The following is a 16,653-nucleotide window of genomic DNA, read 5'->3' as shown; positions in this document are numbered from 1 at the left end:
GCATGAATCCCCACGAGAATCCCTGGCTTCTCCCGCTAGCTAAGGGGTCGGATGTGCACAGTTTTCCTGTATACGCGAAACTCCTGGTGCCAAACCCCCTGGCTAAGATGCTCTCACACTGGGATCGATAAAATAAACACCCCGAGGGCACCACCTTGGCCACCCCTGCTTGGGGTTCCCTCTGTGAGACTTAATCCATGCGCAGGCGCCTGCTGCTCCCCCTTTCTCTTCACCCACACCACCGGCTCCCAGCTGCTCCAGATGCCTGCAATGGCTGTTTCCTTTCTGCAAAAGGGAATCAGCCCGTTTTTTGTTTTTAAATTAACAGTAATTAAGTCCTCAGTGTAGACTTCAAGGAGGCCCCCGCTCCCCATCCCACTGCCAAGAACTTTAGATCCTATTCTGGAAGCAGCTGTCCCTCTCATTTTCATTCTGTTGCCAACATTTTGAGCAAAATCACATCTGGGGAGGAGACGGGATGTCAGGCCAGTGGAAAGCCGCATGTGCGGAGAGATCTGTCGCCTGGCTTGTGGCGTTGCCTCATCAGGTGTGGGGGTCTCTTCCTTCCACAGCACCAGGTTTTGCGAGCAAACCCAGTGGGAGTAGCTGAGGGTAGGTGGTTTTTGCAGTGTAGAGGTAAAGGGACCCCTGACCATTAGGTCCAGTCGCAGACGACTCTGGGGTTGCGGCGCTCATCTCGCTTTACTGGCCGAGGGAGCCGGCGCACAGCTTCCGGGTCATGTGGGCAGCATGACCAAGCTGCTTCTGGCGAACCAGAGCAGCGCACAGAAACGCTGTTTACCTTTCCGCTGGAGCGGTACCTATTTATCTACTTGCATTTTGACGTGCTTTTGAACTGCTAGGTGGGCAAGAGCAGGGACTGAGCAACGGGAGCTCACCCTATCACGGGGATTCGAACCGCCAACCTGCTTATTGGCAAGTCCTAGGCTCTGTGGTTTAAGCCACAGCACCACCCGCGTCCCTTTTACAGTGTGGGGCCCTTCTAATCCCTATTACGTTTCCCACTCTCAGAGCAGCCATAGATAGAGTCTTTGGCCTGGTTCAGACTTAGCAGCAAGCCGTGGTTTCCCTGGTAAAATCACACAACCAAGTTTTGGGGTGCCACGGCCCAGTGTGTTCTGATCAATCAGCCCTGAGTGCTCATTGGAAGGACAGATCCTGAAGCTGAGGCTCCAAGACTTTGGCCACCTCATGAGAAGAGAAGACTCCCTGGAAAAGACCCCGATGTTGGGAAAGATGGAAGGCACAAGGAGAAGGGGACGACAGAGGACGAGATGGCTGGACAGTGTTCTCGAAGCTACCAGCATGAGTTTGACCAAACTGCGGGAGGCAGTGGAAGACAGGAGTGCCAGGCATGCTCTGGTCCATGGGGCCACGAAGAGTCGGACACGACTAAATGACTAAACAACAACGATCATATCTCCTCATATCTCCTCTCAGTCTCCTCTTTTCCTGGCTAAACACACCTAGCTCCTTCAACTGTTCCTCATAAGGCTTGGTTTCCAGACCCTTGATCATCTTGGTCGCCCTCCTCTGCACACCTTCCAGCTTGTCAACATCCTTCTGAAATTGTGGTACCCAGAATTGGACATGGTATTCCAGGTGTGGTCTGACCAAGGCAGAATAGAGTATTGTTAGAGTACATCTCCTCTCAGCCCTGGCCAAATCTGGCGGTGCTACATGTTGGATACCCTCCTTGTTGCATCCTCTCAGCTGTGTAAGGATATTTATATTGTGTCTTAGATGTGCTGCGGCCTTCAGAGGCAGCTGGGTGTTTGTATGGCACACACCCACACAAAGGTGCGTGCCTAGCTAAAGGAACTCAAATCTCAGAACTGCCTTCGGTCTTTGAGCCTCCACGGGTCTCTGAGCATGGGCAGAGCGTCTCCTCAAACACAAAGGGCCACGCCTGCTGACATGAGGGTTTTGGGAAGTCGTGGCCCTGCCTGCGAGGTGACGAGGCTGAGGCTGCTTGACTTGCAGCCTTTTTGGGAGGCCTGCAATTACAAGATGGCATCAAGCTCCCTTTCCCCCCTTCTCTGCCAGGCCTTCCCATTTTTATCTGTGCGGCACTCCCGCCAAGCCTAATTACTTCTGGCATTTTGGACATAAAAACCAATTATCCAAGTTTCATTCCAGGAACAGCCTGATTACAGCAGCCTCTTCCGCCTCTGCGTTCTTATTCTTCCCTTGCTAGGCGTGAAACCAACAGGGTGGAAAAAGCGAAATTGGAGCTAGTTGCTGGGTATTATCTCATTCCTTGCTCTCTAGTTCTCTAGTAACGTACGGAGGATGGGCTTTTTCACTTGGTCGTTGGGTGTGTTTTTTAAGGTTACAATCCCTCTCAACCCCCCAATCCCAGAGCTTTCGATCCTAATTTCCTTCTGCTCAGAGAAAGCTATTTCAGCTACTATTCTGTCTCAGGCAGGATTAAATGCCGTTTCAAGGGCACTAAAATATTTATCGGTATAGATCTTGCCTGCTGGCACAACTACGAAGCTGCCTTTATTGGAGGACTATTTGGCGGTGGGTTGGGGGAGCGGGACCTGTAGCCCTCCAGATATTATCGAATTCCTTGGCTCCCATCAGCCCCACCTAAATTGGCCAGTGGTCAAAGAAGGCAGGTGGCCCTGTGTGGCCTGTTTGGATAGCCAGCTGCTCTCCAAGTCCATAGGACCAGTAGTTGCTTTGAGCACCACTCTCCAAATTCTCTTTTTTGCTGAATGAGCGTCTCCACCTCCATCGTTCAGCCCGGACACTGAGGTCCAGCGCCTTGTGGAACGCCCTCCCATCAGATGTCAAGGAAATAAGCAGCTACCCTATTTTTAAAAGACATCTGAAGGCAGCCCTCTTTAGGGAAGCTTTTAATGTTTGATGCATTACTGTATTTTAATATTTTGTTGGAGGCCGCCCGGAGTGGCTGGGGAAGGCCAGCCAGATGGGTGGGGTATAAATAATAAATTATTATTATTATTATTATTATTATTATTATTATTATTAGCCAGAGGTTCTGTGTGTTCAGCCTGGGGCCTCCTGTGTTCAAAGCACTTGAGTTATCTCTCCGCACAATGCCACTGAATTCTTTTTATGATGGATATAGGAAGCCCCAGGTTAGGCTAGGCTGCCTTGGAGTGCCACCCTAAACCATGGCAGAGAGAAGTGAATCAGCCTAGTCCCCTCCTCCCGAGTTAACTGTGATTTGTCATGTGGCCCAGATTGACAGACAGTCTGTCCTTAATTGCGGTTAGCTTAAAGCAGGCCAGTGCCATTTCACAGTTTCTGAAGCCTGTTAACTAACTACAGCTAGATGGCCATTGCTCTGGGTTTCGATAGCACAGGAAACTGTGGCTTGCCGAAAGCGAAACGAAAGATTCTGAACTCCCCCCATGGCTTGCTAAACTATGGTTTATTTAGCATGTTGCCTGTTCATGCCCACTTTATCTGCTCTGAGTGTTAGTGGCTCTCCTTAAGTCTTAAGTGAAGTGAGGTTTTAACTGGAGCTGCTAGGACTGAACCCGGGGCCATCAGCATGCCAGATACTTGCTCTGCCCACTGAGCTAGAGTCCCTTGCCGTATGGAGTGTGTGATCTACGTCGGTTGCAAAATGACACTTGACTTGGCCAGGATCTGGGCTGTTTGAGTGCAGCCTCCCTTCATCAAGGCTCTTATTAAGCAGACCTAAGTGTTATTGCAGCAAAGCATTTATTGCGAAGGCCTGTGAAGTACATCTTATTATTAGTATTATTAAACTGCTTTTAGTCTTCAGCTACTTTCTCAACCTGGACGGAGGCGTTTCTGCAGAAGCAGATCTGCTTCCCAACGAGTCACCCAGATTACTCTCCCCGCCCCCCCGCAACCCTTCTGGGCTCTTTTCAGGCACCGAATCTCATTTACTGATGCGCGCCGTTGCTAACACATTAAGGCCTCGCCGCGATCAAAGAAACTGCGAAAGCAGCCAGGCTGGTGCAGCTTAACGGCTGCCGACGTGCAGCTGGAAATGTTTTGGAACATTCACAAAGCAGTTTTCGCCGTCCTCATCTTTGCTTGTTCGTACTTGGAGCAGGAAACTGTATGAATCTGGCACCATGAGAGAGAGAGTGATGGAGAGAGAGAGAGAGATTTTTGCTCCAGGTCTGGCTGTTGCCACATCTGGCTCAGAGCAGGGGGGTGCTTTAGTACCTTAAGGGTAGCATTCCCTGGTGTGCCACTTTTGGGGTGGGGGCACATGACGCTGTTGGGTGGGGCAGAGGCATCTTATGTGAAGACGTGGCTCTGGGGCTGGAAAGGGTTTCGCCAACCCTGATTGGGACCCACATTGGACCCACGTACCTACGGGACCGCCTCTCCTGGTATGCCCCGCGGAGGACCTTAAGGTCCACAAATGACAACATTTTGGAGGTCCCAAGTTGCAAGGTGGTTAGATTGGTCTCAACTAGGGCCCAGGGCCTTTTCAGCACTGGCCCCGACTTGGTGGAATGCTCTGGCACAAGAGACTAGGGCCCTGCGGGACTTGACATCTTTCCGCAGGGCCTGCAAGGCAGAGCTGTTCCGCCTGGCCTTTGGTTTGGACTCGGTCTGACCCTTATGGTTTTGACTTTTAAAATGAGGCTGCATTTTAAATTGCATTTTAACCTGTTTTTTAAATTGTTTTTTCCTTTTTTCCTTATTATGTTTTTACTTAAATTTTACTGGTGTTAGCCACCCTGAACCCGGCTCTGGCCGGGAGGGCAGGGTATAAATAATAATAATAATTATTTGTACATGCTTTGAGTGGCTTGTTAGGAAATGGAGGACCCAACCGCCCTGGTCCCAGCCATAAAACCATAAAATAGTTGGAAGGGACCACCAGTGGACATCTATTCCAACCCCTCAATCCAGGAATCACAGCCAAAGAATCTTGGACAGATACCCAGCCAACTTCTCCAGTGAAGGAGAGTCTGCCACCTTCTACCCACCCACGGGCAGTCAGTCTCATTCACTGCCAGTCTGCTCTTGCCCTCAGAAAGTTCTTCCTACTGTTTAGTCTGAATCTCCTTTTGTGTACAGTGGTCCCTTGGTTCTCAAACTTAATCCGTCCCAGAAGTCCGTTCCAAAACCAAAGCTTTCCCAAACCAAGGCGCGCTTTCCCATAGAAAGTAATGCAAAATGGATGAATCCATTCCAGACTTTTAAAAACAACCCCTAAAACAGTAATTTAACATGGATTTTACTATCTAACGAGACCATTGATCCATAAAATTAAAGCAATAATCAAATGTTCTGTGCTATAAAATAAATAAGACAGTATTGTAGATAATTAAACTTAATTTTTTTCTTACCTGCGCTGATTATAGTCATTGTTTGGATGGGGGGCTTTTATCCATTTCCGCAGTCACACAATCAACCAATCGATCATAAAACGAAAAACAAGCCATAGACACAAAAATGAAAAAGCCACACAAACAAAAACGCAAGAAATAGCAAAAACAAACGCACTGAATATCACCTCAGAACATTGCAATCAGAAGTGGAAGGCTTTAATTATGATGGGGGGGACGGACGGACTAAAATTTGCTGCTTAAGGGTAAAACGGGAGCAAATAAGCCTTAATTACTATGCGGGGGACTCAAATTTCCTGCGCAACAGGAAAAATGGAAGCTCAGGAGCATGTTCAGCTTCCGGGACAAAGTTTGAAAACCGGGACACCTACTTCCGGGTTTGCAGTGTTTGGGTTCTGAGTTATTAGGGAACTAAGCTGTTCGAAATCCGAGGCACCACTGTAATTTGAATCCATTGATTTGGGTCCTCTGGAGCAGTAGAAAGCCAGCTTGCTCCATCTTCCATGGATCCAGCCCTTCAGATATTTCCTCTCAGTCTCCACTTTTCCAAGCTAAACACTCCCAACTCCTTCAGCCCTTCCTCAAAAGCCTCGGTTTCCGGACTTTTTATGCAGGAACCAGCTTTCAGCGGCCTTAACCAGGCCTGCGTCTGATTCACATCCTATGTTTGGATAGCTCAGTTGGTTAGGCAGTGTTTCCCAACCTTGGGCCTCCAGCTGTTTTTAGACTACAACTCCCATCATCCCTAGCTAGCAAGACCAGTGGTCAGGGATGATGGGAATTGTAGTTCAAAAACAGCTGGAGGCCCAAGGTTGGGAAACACTAGGTTAGAGCATGGCACTGATAATGCCAAGGTTGCAGGTTCGATCCCTGTAAGGGACAGCTGCATAATTCTGCATAGCAGGGGGTTGGACTAGATGATCCTCAGCGTCCCCCGTTGGGGGTTCCTGGCTGAAGATGCCTGCTCTCTGCCAGCCAGGTGCCCTCCAGATATTTAGGTCTACAGCTCCCATTGGCCCTACAGTGGACCCTCTAGTTATGTACCGCTCTGGATATGCAACTTTCGGTTTATGAATGCGGCAAAGCATGCACACATGCGCAGAAGTGCTCTGCGCACCGTGCACGTACACAGAAGTGCTCAATCGCGATGTACGTGTGTGCAGAAGCGGCACCTCTGCCGACGGACTTTTCGGGTTGTGGACGGACCCCTGGAATGAATTTAATTCGTATCCGGAGGTTCCATTGTACTTTGTGTTCTCATCGCCTGCCGTTCACTAAAAAAAAAAGGACCCTGTGAGTCTTGCCGCAGCCCGAGACGTCTTTGTCCCCTTTCTCGCTGCCTCAAATCATTTGCCCTGGGAAGCCAAGCTCTGCGCTCGAAGCAATTATATAAATTATGCTTAATTTCTGCCTTTCGGATGTAATTGCGCGATTACGCCTAATGTGCCGTGCATCCAGCTCTCTCTCCACCTGCCATAACCGGGTGATTTGTTTCTGCTCCGAGGCAAGCAGGGAGGGCTGCTGGCCTTACACCCTCCCAGGCTGGCTCTCACACTGACCCTGTTTCCAGTTACAGGTAGGTAGCCGTGTTGGTCTGCCATAGTCAAAACAAAATAAAAGAAAAAAAATTCCTTCCAGTAGCACCTTAAAGACCAACTAAGTTAGTTCTAGGTATGAGCTTTCGTGTGCATGCACACTTCTTCAGATACACTGAAACAGAAGTCACCAGACCCTTCTATATAGTGAGAAGCTGGGGAGGGGAATTACTCAGAAGGGTGGTGGGAATGGGTGATTGGCAGATAGCTGTGATGAGCCTGTTGACGACTCTTAACGACTGCAATAGGTCTTACAGGAAAAAGCAAGGGGTGAGAAGGTGAAAAATGGCTTTGTCATGTATAATGAGATAAGAATCCAATGTCTTTGTTAAGACCAGGTCTCTCCATGGTTTTAAGTTTGGTAATAAGTTGCAATTCAGCAGCTTCTCTTTCCAGTCTATTTCTGAAATTCCTTTGTAATAGAACAGCTACTTTGAGATCTTGTATAGAATGTCCTGGGAGATTGAAGTGTTCTCCTACTGGTTTCTCTGTCTTGTGGTTCCTGATGTCAGATTTGTGTCCGTTTATCCTTTGGCGTAAGGTTTGGCCTGTTTGTCCAATATAGAGAGCTGAAGGACACTGTTTCCAGTCCGTCTCTTTCATCAGGGGCCTCAAATCTGGGCGTAAACTTCTTGCCAATGGCCTTCAGCAAAAGGCTGTCCCGTATAACGCAACCCACATGCCCCGGTTTAATCCCGGTTCACCGTTTCCCCTGAAAATCCAATCAGGAAGAAAAGTCAGTGGAAATGGTAAAATCCAGATTTGTACGAGACGACGGTGTTTTGTTGACGGTGGTGTTTTGCGGGGGTGCCGCAGAAAACATTGGTGTGCATGAGTTGCAGAGGGTTGACAGCCAACCGCTGTGTGGGCGTCCCTGAAAACATTGTGCGTCAGGATAAATTGTTGCCGAGTTCTTCAGGGCCGTTAAAACAAAAAGAGATTGTGGAGAGCTCTAGAAGGACATCTCCAAACGGAACAAATGGGTGGAAAAGCAGGAAATGACATTTCATGTCAACGAGGGCACAGCGTCGGGGCAATGAATCTTAATTTTGCATATTCGCTCAAGGGGTCTGAACTGGCGGTGATGGACCAGGAACGAGACCTTGGGGGCCCTAGTGGATAGCTCGATGAAGATGTAGACCCACTGGGGGGGGGGGGCTGTGAAAAAGACAGACTCCACTCTAGGGATTACAGTGGTACCTCGGGTTACAGACGCTTCAAGTTACAGACTCCTCTAACCCAGAAATATTATCTCGGGTTAAGAACTTTGGTTCAGGATGAGAACAGAAATCGTACGGTGGCGGCACGGCAACGGCAGGAGGCCCCATTAGCTAAGGTGGTACCTCAGGTTAAGAACAGTTTCAGGTTAAGAATGGACCTCCAGAACTAATTAACCCGAGGTACCACTGTATAAAAAGGGACGCGGGTGGCGCTGTGGGTTAAACCACAGAGCCTAGGACTTGCCGATCAGAAGGTCGGCGGTTCGAATCCTCGCGACGGGGTGAGCTCCCGTTGCTCGGTCGCTGCTCCTGCCAACCTAGCAGTTCGAAAGCACGTCAAAGTGCAAGTAGATAAATAGGTACCACTCCGGCGGGAAGGTAAATGGCATTTCCGTGTGCTGCTCTGGTTCGCCAGAAGTGGCTTAGTCATGCTGACCTGGAAGCTGTACGCCGGCTTCCTCGGCCAATAAAGCGAGATGAGCGCTGCAACCCCAGAGTTGGCCACAACTGGACCTAATGGTCAGGGGTCCCTTTACCCTTTACCTTACCACTGTGTAAGGAAAGGAATTTGAAGTATAACTTGACAATATCATAATGGCATTAGACACCCCCTGATTTGTGTGGGGGTTGCATTCTGGGTCATCTTGTGGAGTGCCCCCCCCTTTCCTGTCACTTCTGAGTTTGTGGCAATGCACTTGTGCACTTGTTGTTGTTGTTGTTGTTATTATTATTATTACTATTATTACAGTGGTACCTTGGTTCTCTTGCCCCTTCTCCTTCTCCAGGTTGGGTTCTTGAAGATCCTGCACAAGTACGAGATCACTTTCCACCTGCCCTTCGTGCAGCGGCTGGGGCAGGATGTCTGTGCCGCTCAGCTGGCCAACCTGAATCTCCGCGTGACCAGCATAGCGCCTGCAACCGAAGGTAAAAGCTTTCAGCCTTGCGTCACCTTGCGAGACGATGGGTGTATCTGAAGGGAACCCTTTCCTGCCGTTTTGAGATTCTCCATTTCCTAAAATGCTCTTCCTTATGTCCTAAAAACCCTGTTTTATTTTAATTTTTCTCAAAAGGAATTATTCATCTTATAACACAAATAAACAACACAAACAGAAAAAGAAACAATACAAACAGATTCTTGTCTTATCCTTATTTTTTTCTAAACATTGTTAGATGGGCTTCCCCAAATCCCCCCTATCTGATTTTCATTTTGCCTCATCTTTAGCAGTTTACATATCATAATTTCTAACCATTTTTTTAATCGCACTTAGTTTAACCATAAAAATCTTCACATTTTATCACTTACAAATGATACTGTTTTAAAATACACTATCTTCTACTTCTAACCCTACAGCCTAAATCCAGTTCCAAAGCTGTTGTAAGATTTAAATATTAGCATATTTTTTCAAATATTCCTTAAACTTCTTCCAGTCTTCTTCCACCTGTTTTATTGATCCTCTTAAAAACACACACACACACACATCCAGTGTTTCCCCTCTTGGTTCTGACTTCGCCTGTGAATGAATCTGTGCTACAATCGCATTTGGAATATGCAAGGTACAGTTCTGGCTGCCTTGCCTCCAAAGGGATGTTGTGTAGCTCAAAAAGGCTCAGGGCAACCTGGAAAACAGCTACTAAGATGACCAAGGAGGTGGAGCGATTCCTCTCTAGGACTTTCTGCTTTGCAGAAAAGGCAAGAGGCAACTTGAGAGCGGTTTATAAGATTAAGCAGGGCACTGGGGATGAGTTCATGGAGCCAAGCAGGCGGTGGGTGCCCTGAAAAGAAATGGGGGCAACTGGTACAAGCAATGGTCTGACTCGGTCAGAGAGAACGCTGGGAATCACAAGTGGGGAGAGTGTTCTTGTTCTTGGATTTTCCTTGTGGGCTTCCCCTAATGGGCATCTGGTTGGTCACTCGTAAGAAGAGGATGTCCATACCTCATAGAATCTCAGAGCTGGAAGGGACCCGAGGGTCATCTAGTCCAACCCCCTGCAGTACAGAAATCTAAGCTCAAGCATCCATGGGAGATGGCCACCCAACCTCTGCTTAAAATCCTCCAACGAAGGAGAGTCCATCACCTTCTTAGGGAAACTGTTTCACTGTTGAAAGTTCTTCCTGATGTTCAGTCGAAATCTCCTTTCTTGTGCAGTGGTACCTCGGGTTACAGACGCTTCAGGTTACAGACGCTTCAGGTTACAGACGCTTCAGGTTACAGACTCCGCTAACCCAGAAATAGTACCTCGGGTTAAGAACTTTGCTTCAGGATGAGAACAAAAATCGCATGGCAGTGGGAGGCCCCATTAGCTAAAGTACCTCAGGATAAGAGCAGTTTCAGGTTCAAAAATGTCAGATAGACTAAGAGAAAAAGACAACAGAGACTTTGAAAAAGATTGGGATCCATTCATATTATATTTGCACAAACAAAGAAAGTCAGTAGACTTGATGGCAGGATTTAAATAAGCATTCACATTACAGTGGTACCTCGGGTTACGAACTCAATTCGTTCCAGAGGTCCGTTCTTAACCTGAAACTGTTCTTAACCTGAAGCACCACTTTAGCTAATGGGGCCTCATCCTGAAGTAAAGTTCTTAACCCAAGGTACTATTTCTGGGTTAGCGGAGTCTGTAACCTGAGGTTAATTCACTGTAATGTGAATGCTTATTTAAATCCTGCCATCAAGTCTACTGACTTTCTTTGTTTGTGCAAATATAATATGAATGGATCCCAATCTTTTTCAAAGTCTCTGTTGTCTTTTTCTCTTAGTCTATCTGACATTTTTGAACCTGAAACTGCTCTTATCCTGAGGTACTTTAGCTAATGGGGCCTCCCACTGCCATGCGATTTTTGTTCTCATCCCGAAGCAAAGTTCTTAACCCAAGGTACTATTTCTGGGTTAGCGGAGTCTGTAACCTGAAGCGTCTGTAACCCGAGGTACCACTGTAACTTGAATTCACTGGTTCGAGTCCCCCACCCCCACCCCCGCGAGCAGGAGAAAACAAGCTTTCTCCATCTTCCTTTGAGATACTTGCAGATGGCTCACATATCTCCTCTCAGCCTCCTCTTTTCCAGGCAAAACATACCCAGCTCCTTCAAGCGCTCCTCATAGGGCTGGGTTTCCAGACCAAGGCAACCAGGCTACTGTGGTACCTCGGGTTACATACGCTTCAGGTTACACACTCCACTAAGCCAGAAATAGTGCCTCAGGTTAAGAACTTTGCTTCAGGATGAGAACAGAAATTGTGCTCCGGCGGTGTGGCAGCAGCAGGAGGCCCCATTAGCTAAAGTGGTGCTTCAGGTTAAGAACAGTTTCAGGTTAAGAAAGGACCTCCAGAACGAATTAAGTTCTTAACCCGAGGTACCACTGTATATAAGGCAACTTCCTAAGAGGCCAGACTCTGCTCACAACAGGTTTGGGGGCCTTTCAGACTGGTTTGCAACCTCCCACATTGCAAGCACGGTTATCCCCGGGACATTATTTCCTACGGGTTCCTCTTCCTGGGGAGGAACCACACAAGATTCGCTTTCTTTGGCATTTTGCAAGAGAGACACAACTGGGGGTCTTACTTCTCCTCAGTGAGAAGTTGTGTTGCTGTGCTGAAGCCTACGATTTTGGGCGTGCTGTGCCCCCAGGAGACCGGACGCGGGAAACATGCAGCCTCTGAGAAAGCTGTGCAGGGTGAAGGGACACGATGATGGATGTGAGCGATCAGCTGCCCACTTGTTTTCTCCAGCTGGTTGGAAAACAGGGAGGTTTGATCTGGGAAATGCAAGCTGCCCTGCAGAATCCGGCTGGGAAGAAAGAGCCTTGTCTTCCTGTTTGGGATGATCTCTTGCTTGAAGGAGGGTGTAGGTCGGGGTTTGTGGGGCTGGCAGGTGTGCATCTCCACCCCCATCCAGCTCCGAGGGCCTTCTGTAATTTGCTCTACGCGGGGCTGCCCTTGAAGCTGTCCCAGAAACTCCAGCGGGTGCAGAATGCTGTTTTTCCAGTGCTTTTCCAGCTGCACTGGCTCCCGGAGGAGTACAGGGTCAGATTTAAGGTGCTGGTTTTGACCTTTAAAGCCTTTTATGGCCTAGGACCCTCATACCTACGGGACCGCCTCTCCTGGTATGCCCCACGGAGGACCTTAAGGTCCATAAATAGCAACACCCTAGAGGTCCCAGGCCCTAAGGAAGTCAGATTAGCCTCAACCAGAGGCAGGGCCTTTTCAACCCTGGCCCCAGCCTGGCGGAACGCTCTGTCTCATGAGACCAGGGCCCTGCAGGATCTGATTTATTTCCGCAGGGCCTGTAAGACAGAGTTGTTCTGCCTGGCCTTTGGCTTGACCCCCTTCCCCTCTTTTTCCTTTCTCCTTCTGTGATGGGACCCCTATTTGGGGACTTCCCTGGCTTTTCTGTCTTACAGGCCCTGCAGAAAGAAATCAGATCCAGCAGGGCCCTGGTCTCATCAGACAGCTCCCCAGAGGTGCACTCCATAGTCTCTCTCTTGAGAGATGGAAGCCATCAACGAGACACAACCCAGTAAGGCCACATCCGGTGCCATTTGAACCCACTTCGCTGTCTTGTGCTAGAAGTTCGATGGCCACCTGTCAGAGATTCCTTCACAGTGATTCTTGCATTGCAGGGGTTTGGTCTAGATGACCCTTGGGGTCCCTTCCAGCTCTACAATCCTATGATCCATCTCTAGGAGTCTGTACTGGTGCCCTCCCTTTGTCTTCAGGATGGGACAGGCTGTACATTTAACTAAGTCAGCAACATAAGGAACCCGGGACGTCCCTTGAACCGGATTTGGCTGATGAAGGCACACCTCTCTCGCCCTGACCTCGCCACTGTGATCCACGCGACGGTCACCTCCAGGCTTGATTGTTGTAACTCGCTCTACGTGGGGCTGCCCTTGAGTCTGACCCAGAAACACCAGCGGGTGCAGAATGCCGCGGCGAGACTCCTTACGGGGTCCTTGCCGCAGGACCACATTCACCCAGTACTATACTAGCTGTATTGGCTTCCGGTGGAGTACAGGATCAGGTTTAAGGTGCTGGTTTTAACCTTTAAAGCCCTATACGGTCTAGGACCCCGTACCTACGGGACCGCCTCTCCTGGTATGCCCCACGGAGGACCTTATGGTCTTCAAACAAAAACATCTCAGAGGTCCTGGGTCACAGAGAGGTTAGGCTGGCCTCGACCAGAAGCAGGGCTTTTTCGGCCATGGCCCCGATCTGGTGGAACGCTCTGTCACAAGAGACTAGGGCCCTGCGGGACTTGACATCTTTCCGCAGGGCCTGCAAGACAGAGGTGTTCCACCAGGCCTTTGGCCAAGGCACCGTCTGACCCCCTCTTTTGGTAATCCTCACAGAACTCTAGCCCAATTGTTGCCATTAATTTGATTTTGAATTGATTTTAGAATGAATTGATTTTAGAATACTGTGTTACTTTTATTGTTGTTAGCCGCTCTGAGCCCGGCTTCAGCTCTTACTGTCAGGAAGTTCTTCCTAATGTTTAGGTGGAATCTTCTTTCTTGTAGTTTGGAGCCATTGCTCCGTGTCCGCTTCTCTGGAGCAGCAGAAAACAACCTTTCTCCCTCCTCTATGTGACATCCTTTTATAAGAACATAAGAAGAGGCTACTGGATGAGGCCATTGGCCCCATCTAGTCCAGCATCCCATTCTCAGAGTGGCTAACCGTAGGAAACCCGCAAGAGGGATCCGAGCACAATAGGAACTCTCCCTTCTTCCCACTGGAATGGGAAGAAACTGGAAGAAATCTCCAGCAATTGGGATTCAGAATAATTCCTGCCTTGAACTGTGGAGGCAGCGCAGAGCCATCTAGCGATTTGTGCTCTGCAAAACTGTGTCTTTCCGACCCCAATTTCCTTGAGATGCTTCTAATTATCAAGGGATCCTGCCGTGCGCCGTGAAAGGAAGGCCACTTGGGTGCGCAAGTTTTAATGTGACAAGATGAGTCATCGGTTTGCATGTTTACTCTCTGCAGCTGCTGGCAAAACGGCTCAGCTCGCATCTCTCCCTGCTGTTGCAGCAGCAGAAACAGGGTGCAGGTCCGCTCTCTGCACAGAATTGGATAATTAGATCATTTCTGCAATCTTTGCTGTGGCTTCGGCTGCATCATCCGTGGCAGGTTGGATGTGTTGTGATCCCAGAAGTGCCCAAGATGTGCTCTTCCAGCCCCTCTGGAATTGCCAGATCTCTGTGGAGTAATCAGTCACTCGGCTAATTTTCTCTCGCTCGCTCTCCCCTTCCATTTTCTCTTGCCAAAATATATGGGGCCGGCTTTGCTGTTATGCAAATTGCACATTTTGCCCAGTTAGGGGGACCTGATGCTTTGTGCAAGGGGGTTGTGTCGCTTGCTATCTTTTTACTGTAAAGCTTTCTGCTTTGTTTTATAAAGGGCATAAAACAGAGAGAACAATTAGAGCAACAGACAAAAAGCAAAAGGTTAAAAGCAAATCCATAAAAGAGGAGCACAGGATGAGTGCACACAGGTTAAAACAACTAGACTGTCAGCGCTGTCAGATTATCAGGTCTTGTTCTGGACCTGCCAGGCCTTGTGACGAGGGCTGCCTCAAAAATGATGGTTCCGCTGTGTGAGTCACAAAAGATGGCCAAATCAGATAAAAGGCGCCTGGGGGTTCTAGTCCTTGTCGAAGCCTCAAATTACGTTTTTATGCTTTATTGTGTATTTTGCTCAGCTAGGGGTACCTGGTGCTTTGCGCCAGACAAGGCCAAGGGGATTGTGTTGTTGAGTAGTTCTTTGTATTCCTGTCTGCACCTGGAAGAGCTATCAAGAGATGCTCAGGTGGCCTTTCCTGGAGGGTGGAAGCGATTTGTTTTCGAGGCCAATGGCTGACTGTTTGGATCTAGGGAGGAGGGGGCACAGTCAGATTTGGGAAGGCAATACCATACATCAGGGGTAGCTAACTCCCAAGATACTGTTATACTCACAGAGCTAAAAACTGGCAGTGATATACCTCCTTTTTGGGAGTTCAGGTCAAAGTTGTTGAGTTTTTGTTAGGAAGGAAAGCCCCATTTTTTAGGGGTGCAGGGAAAAGTTGTTGAGCTAAAAAAAGTTGTTTTTTTAGGGGAGCCAAAGTTGTGGAGCTTCTTTGGGGGAGCCAGTGATCTACCGCAGACGTCCAGTGATCTGCCGGTAGATAGATGCCTGCTATACATCGTCCTTTAAGGGTGTAAAGGGGGACGCGAGTGGTGCTGTGGGTTAAACTACAGAGCCTCGGACTTGCCGATCAGGTCGGCGGTTCGAATCCCCACGACGGGATGAGCTCCCATTGCTCGGTCCCTGCTCCTGCCAACCTAGCAGTTCGAAAGCATGTCAAAGTGCAAGTAGATAAATAGGTACCACTCTGACGGGAAGGTAAACGGCATTTCCGTGCGCTGCTCTGGTTTGCCAGAAGCGGCTTAGTCCTGCTGGCCACATGACCTGGAAGCTGCACGCCGGCTCCCTCGGCCAGTAAAGCGAGATGAGCGCCGCAACCCCAGAGTCGGCCACGACTGGACCTAGTGGTCAGGGGTCCCTTTACCTTTACCTAAGGGTGTAAGGCTGCCCTTGACATCTCGGTGCCCTCCTGATGTTGTTGAACTACAACTCCCATCAGCCCCAGCCAGTATAGACTCAATGTTTTCTTCTGAACGTATTTCTTCCAGCCTCTGGTTGTGATCACCTCTATTTTCTGTTCTTTGTGCCTTCGTTTTTTCAGTCTTTGCCTCCACCTTTAAACAGACCGAATGAATGATTCAGCTGTTGGGGCCTTGCCTTGTTTTCACGCGCAAAAACACACACAGTCCCAGTGTGGCAAAGCAGAACCCATCTGCCTTCTGATTCAGTGCATCTTTTAAAATATGTACTGGAAGCCGCCCAGAGTGGCTGGGGAAACCCAGTCAGATGGGCAAAGGTATAGGTAATAAAGTTACTATTATTCTGTGTAACTCACGAAGGGGTGAGGAATTTGATTCGATTTGCGTGGAAAGGTGGGCCTTACATAATCGGCTCTTCACAAAACAAGATGCAAGGTGCGACCCTCCTTCGAAACTTTTGCATCTCTCAACGTAGCAATACACTTCTCCAGCCAAGTCATGTTGAGTATATGAGTGGAAAGGGCAGATATCGGATGCTGGTTCCCTTCTGGGGTCTTCTTTTTAGAAAGAATAATAATAATTTTATCATTTATAACCCGCCCATCTAACTGGGTTGCCCCATCCACTCTGGGCAGTTTCCAAAAAGATATAAAAACATTATAAAGCATTAAACATTTTCTTTTTAAAAACCCCTTCCCTATACAGGAAGCAAGCAGCAATGTCTGCAAGGGACCCCATGAAAGTGTAACATGATAAAATATTAGATCAATGTATATTAGTGTTGCCATATTTCAAGAAGCGAAAATCCGGACACAAAAGTTGTTGGGTTTGGGGGTTTAGGGTTGTTATTTTTTTTGCAAAATATTCAAGTTTTTAAGCTACTTTTCAGAAATTCACCCCC

At 48.5% G+C, this 16,653-nt stretch overlaps 1 protein-coding gene across 1 annotated transcript in view; it reads left to right on the top strand.

Moving 5' to 3' along the window:
* ADISSP (adipose secreted signaling protein) overlaps nucleotides 1-16,653 on the top strand; it is a 72,433-nt gene that overhangs the window by 41,946 nt on the left and 13,834 nt on the right. The window contains exon 4 of the mRNA XM_079991248.1: nucleotides 8,940-9,078. Within this exon, the coding sequence (XP_079847374.1) occupies nucleotides 8,940-9,078 (139 nt within the window). The remainder of the gene's footprint in view (nucleotides 1-8,939; nucleotides 9,079-16,653) is intronic.

This window comes from Podarcis cretensis, assembly GCF_951804945.1.
Source record: "Podarcis cretensis genome assembly, chromosome: 9".
NCBI classification, from domain to species: Eukaryota; Metazoa; Chordata; class Lepidosauria; order Squamata; family Lacertidae; genus Podarcis; species Podarcis cretensis.
This window is presented reverse-complemented; position numbering and strand designations above follow the sequence as displayed.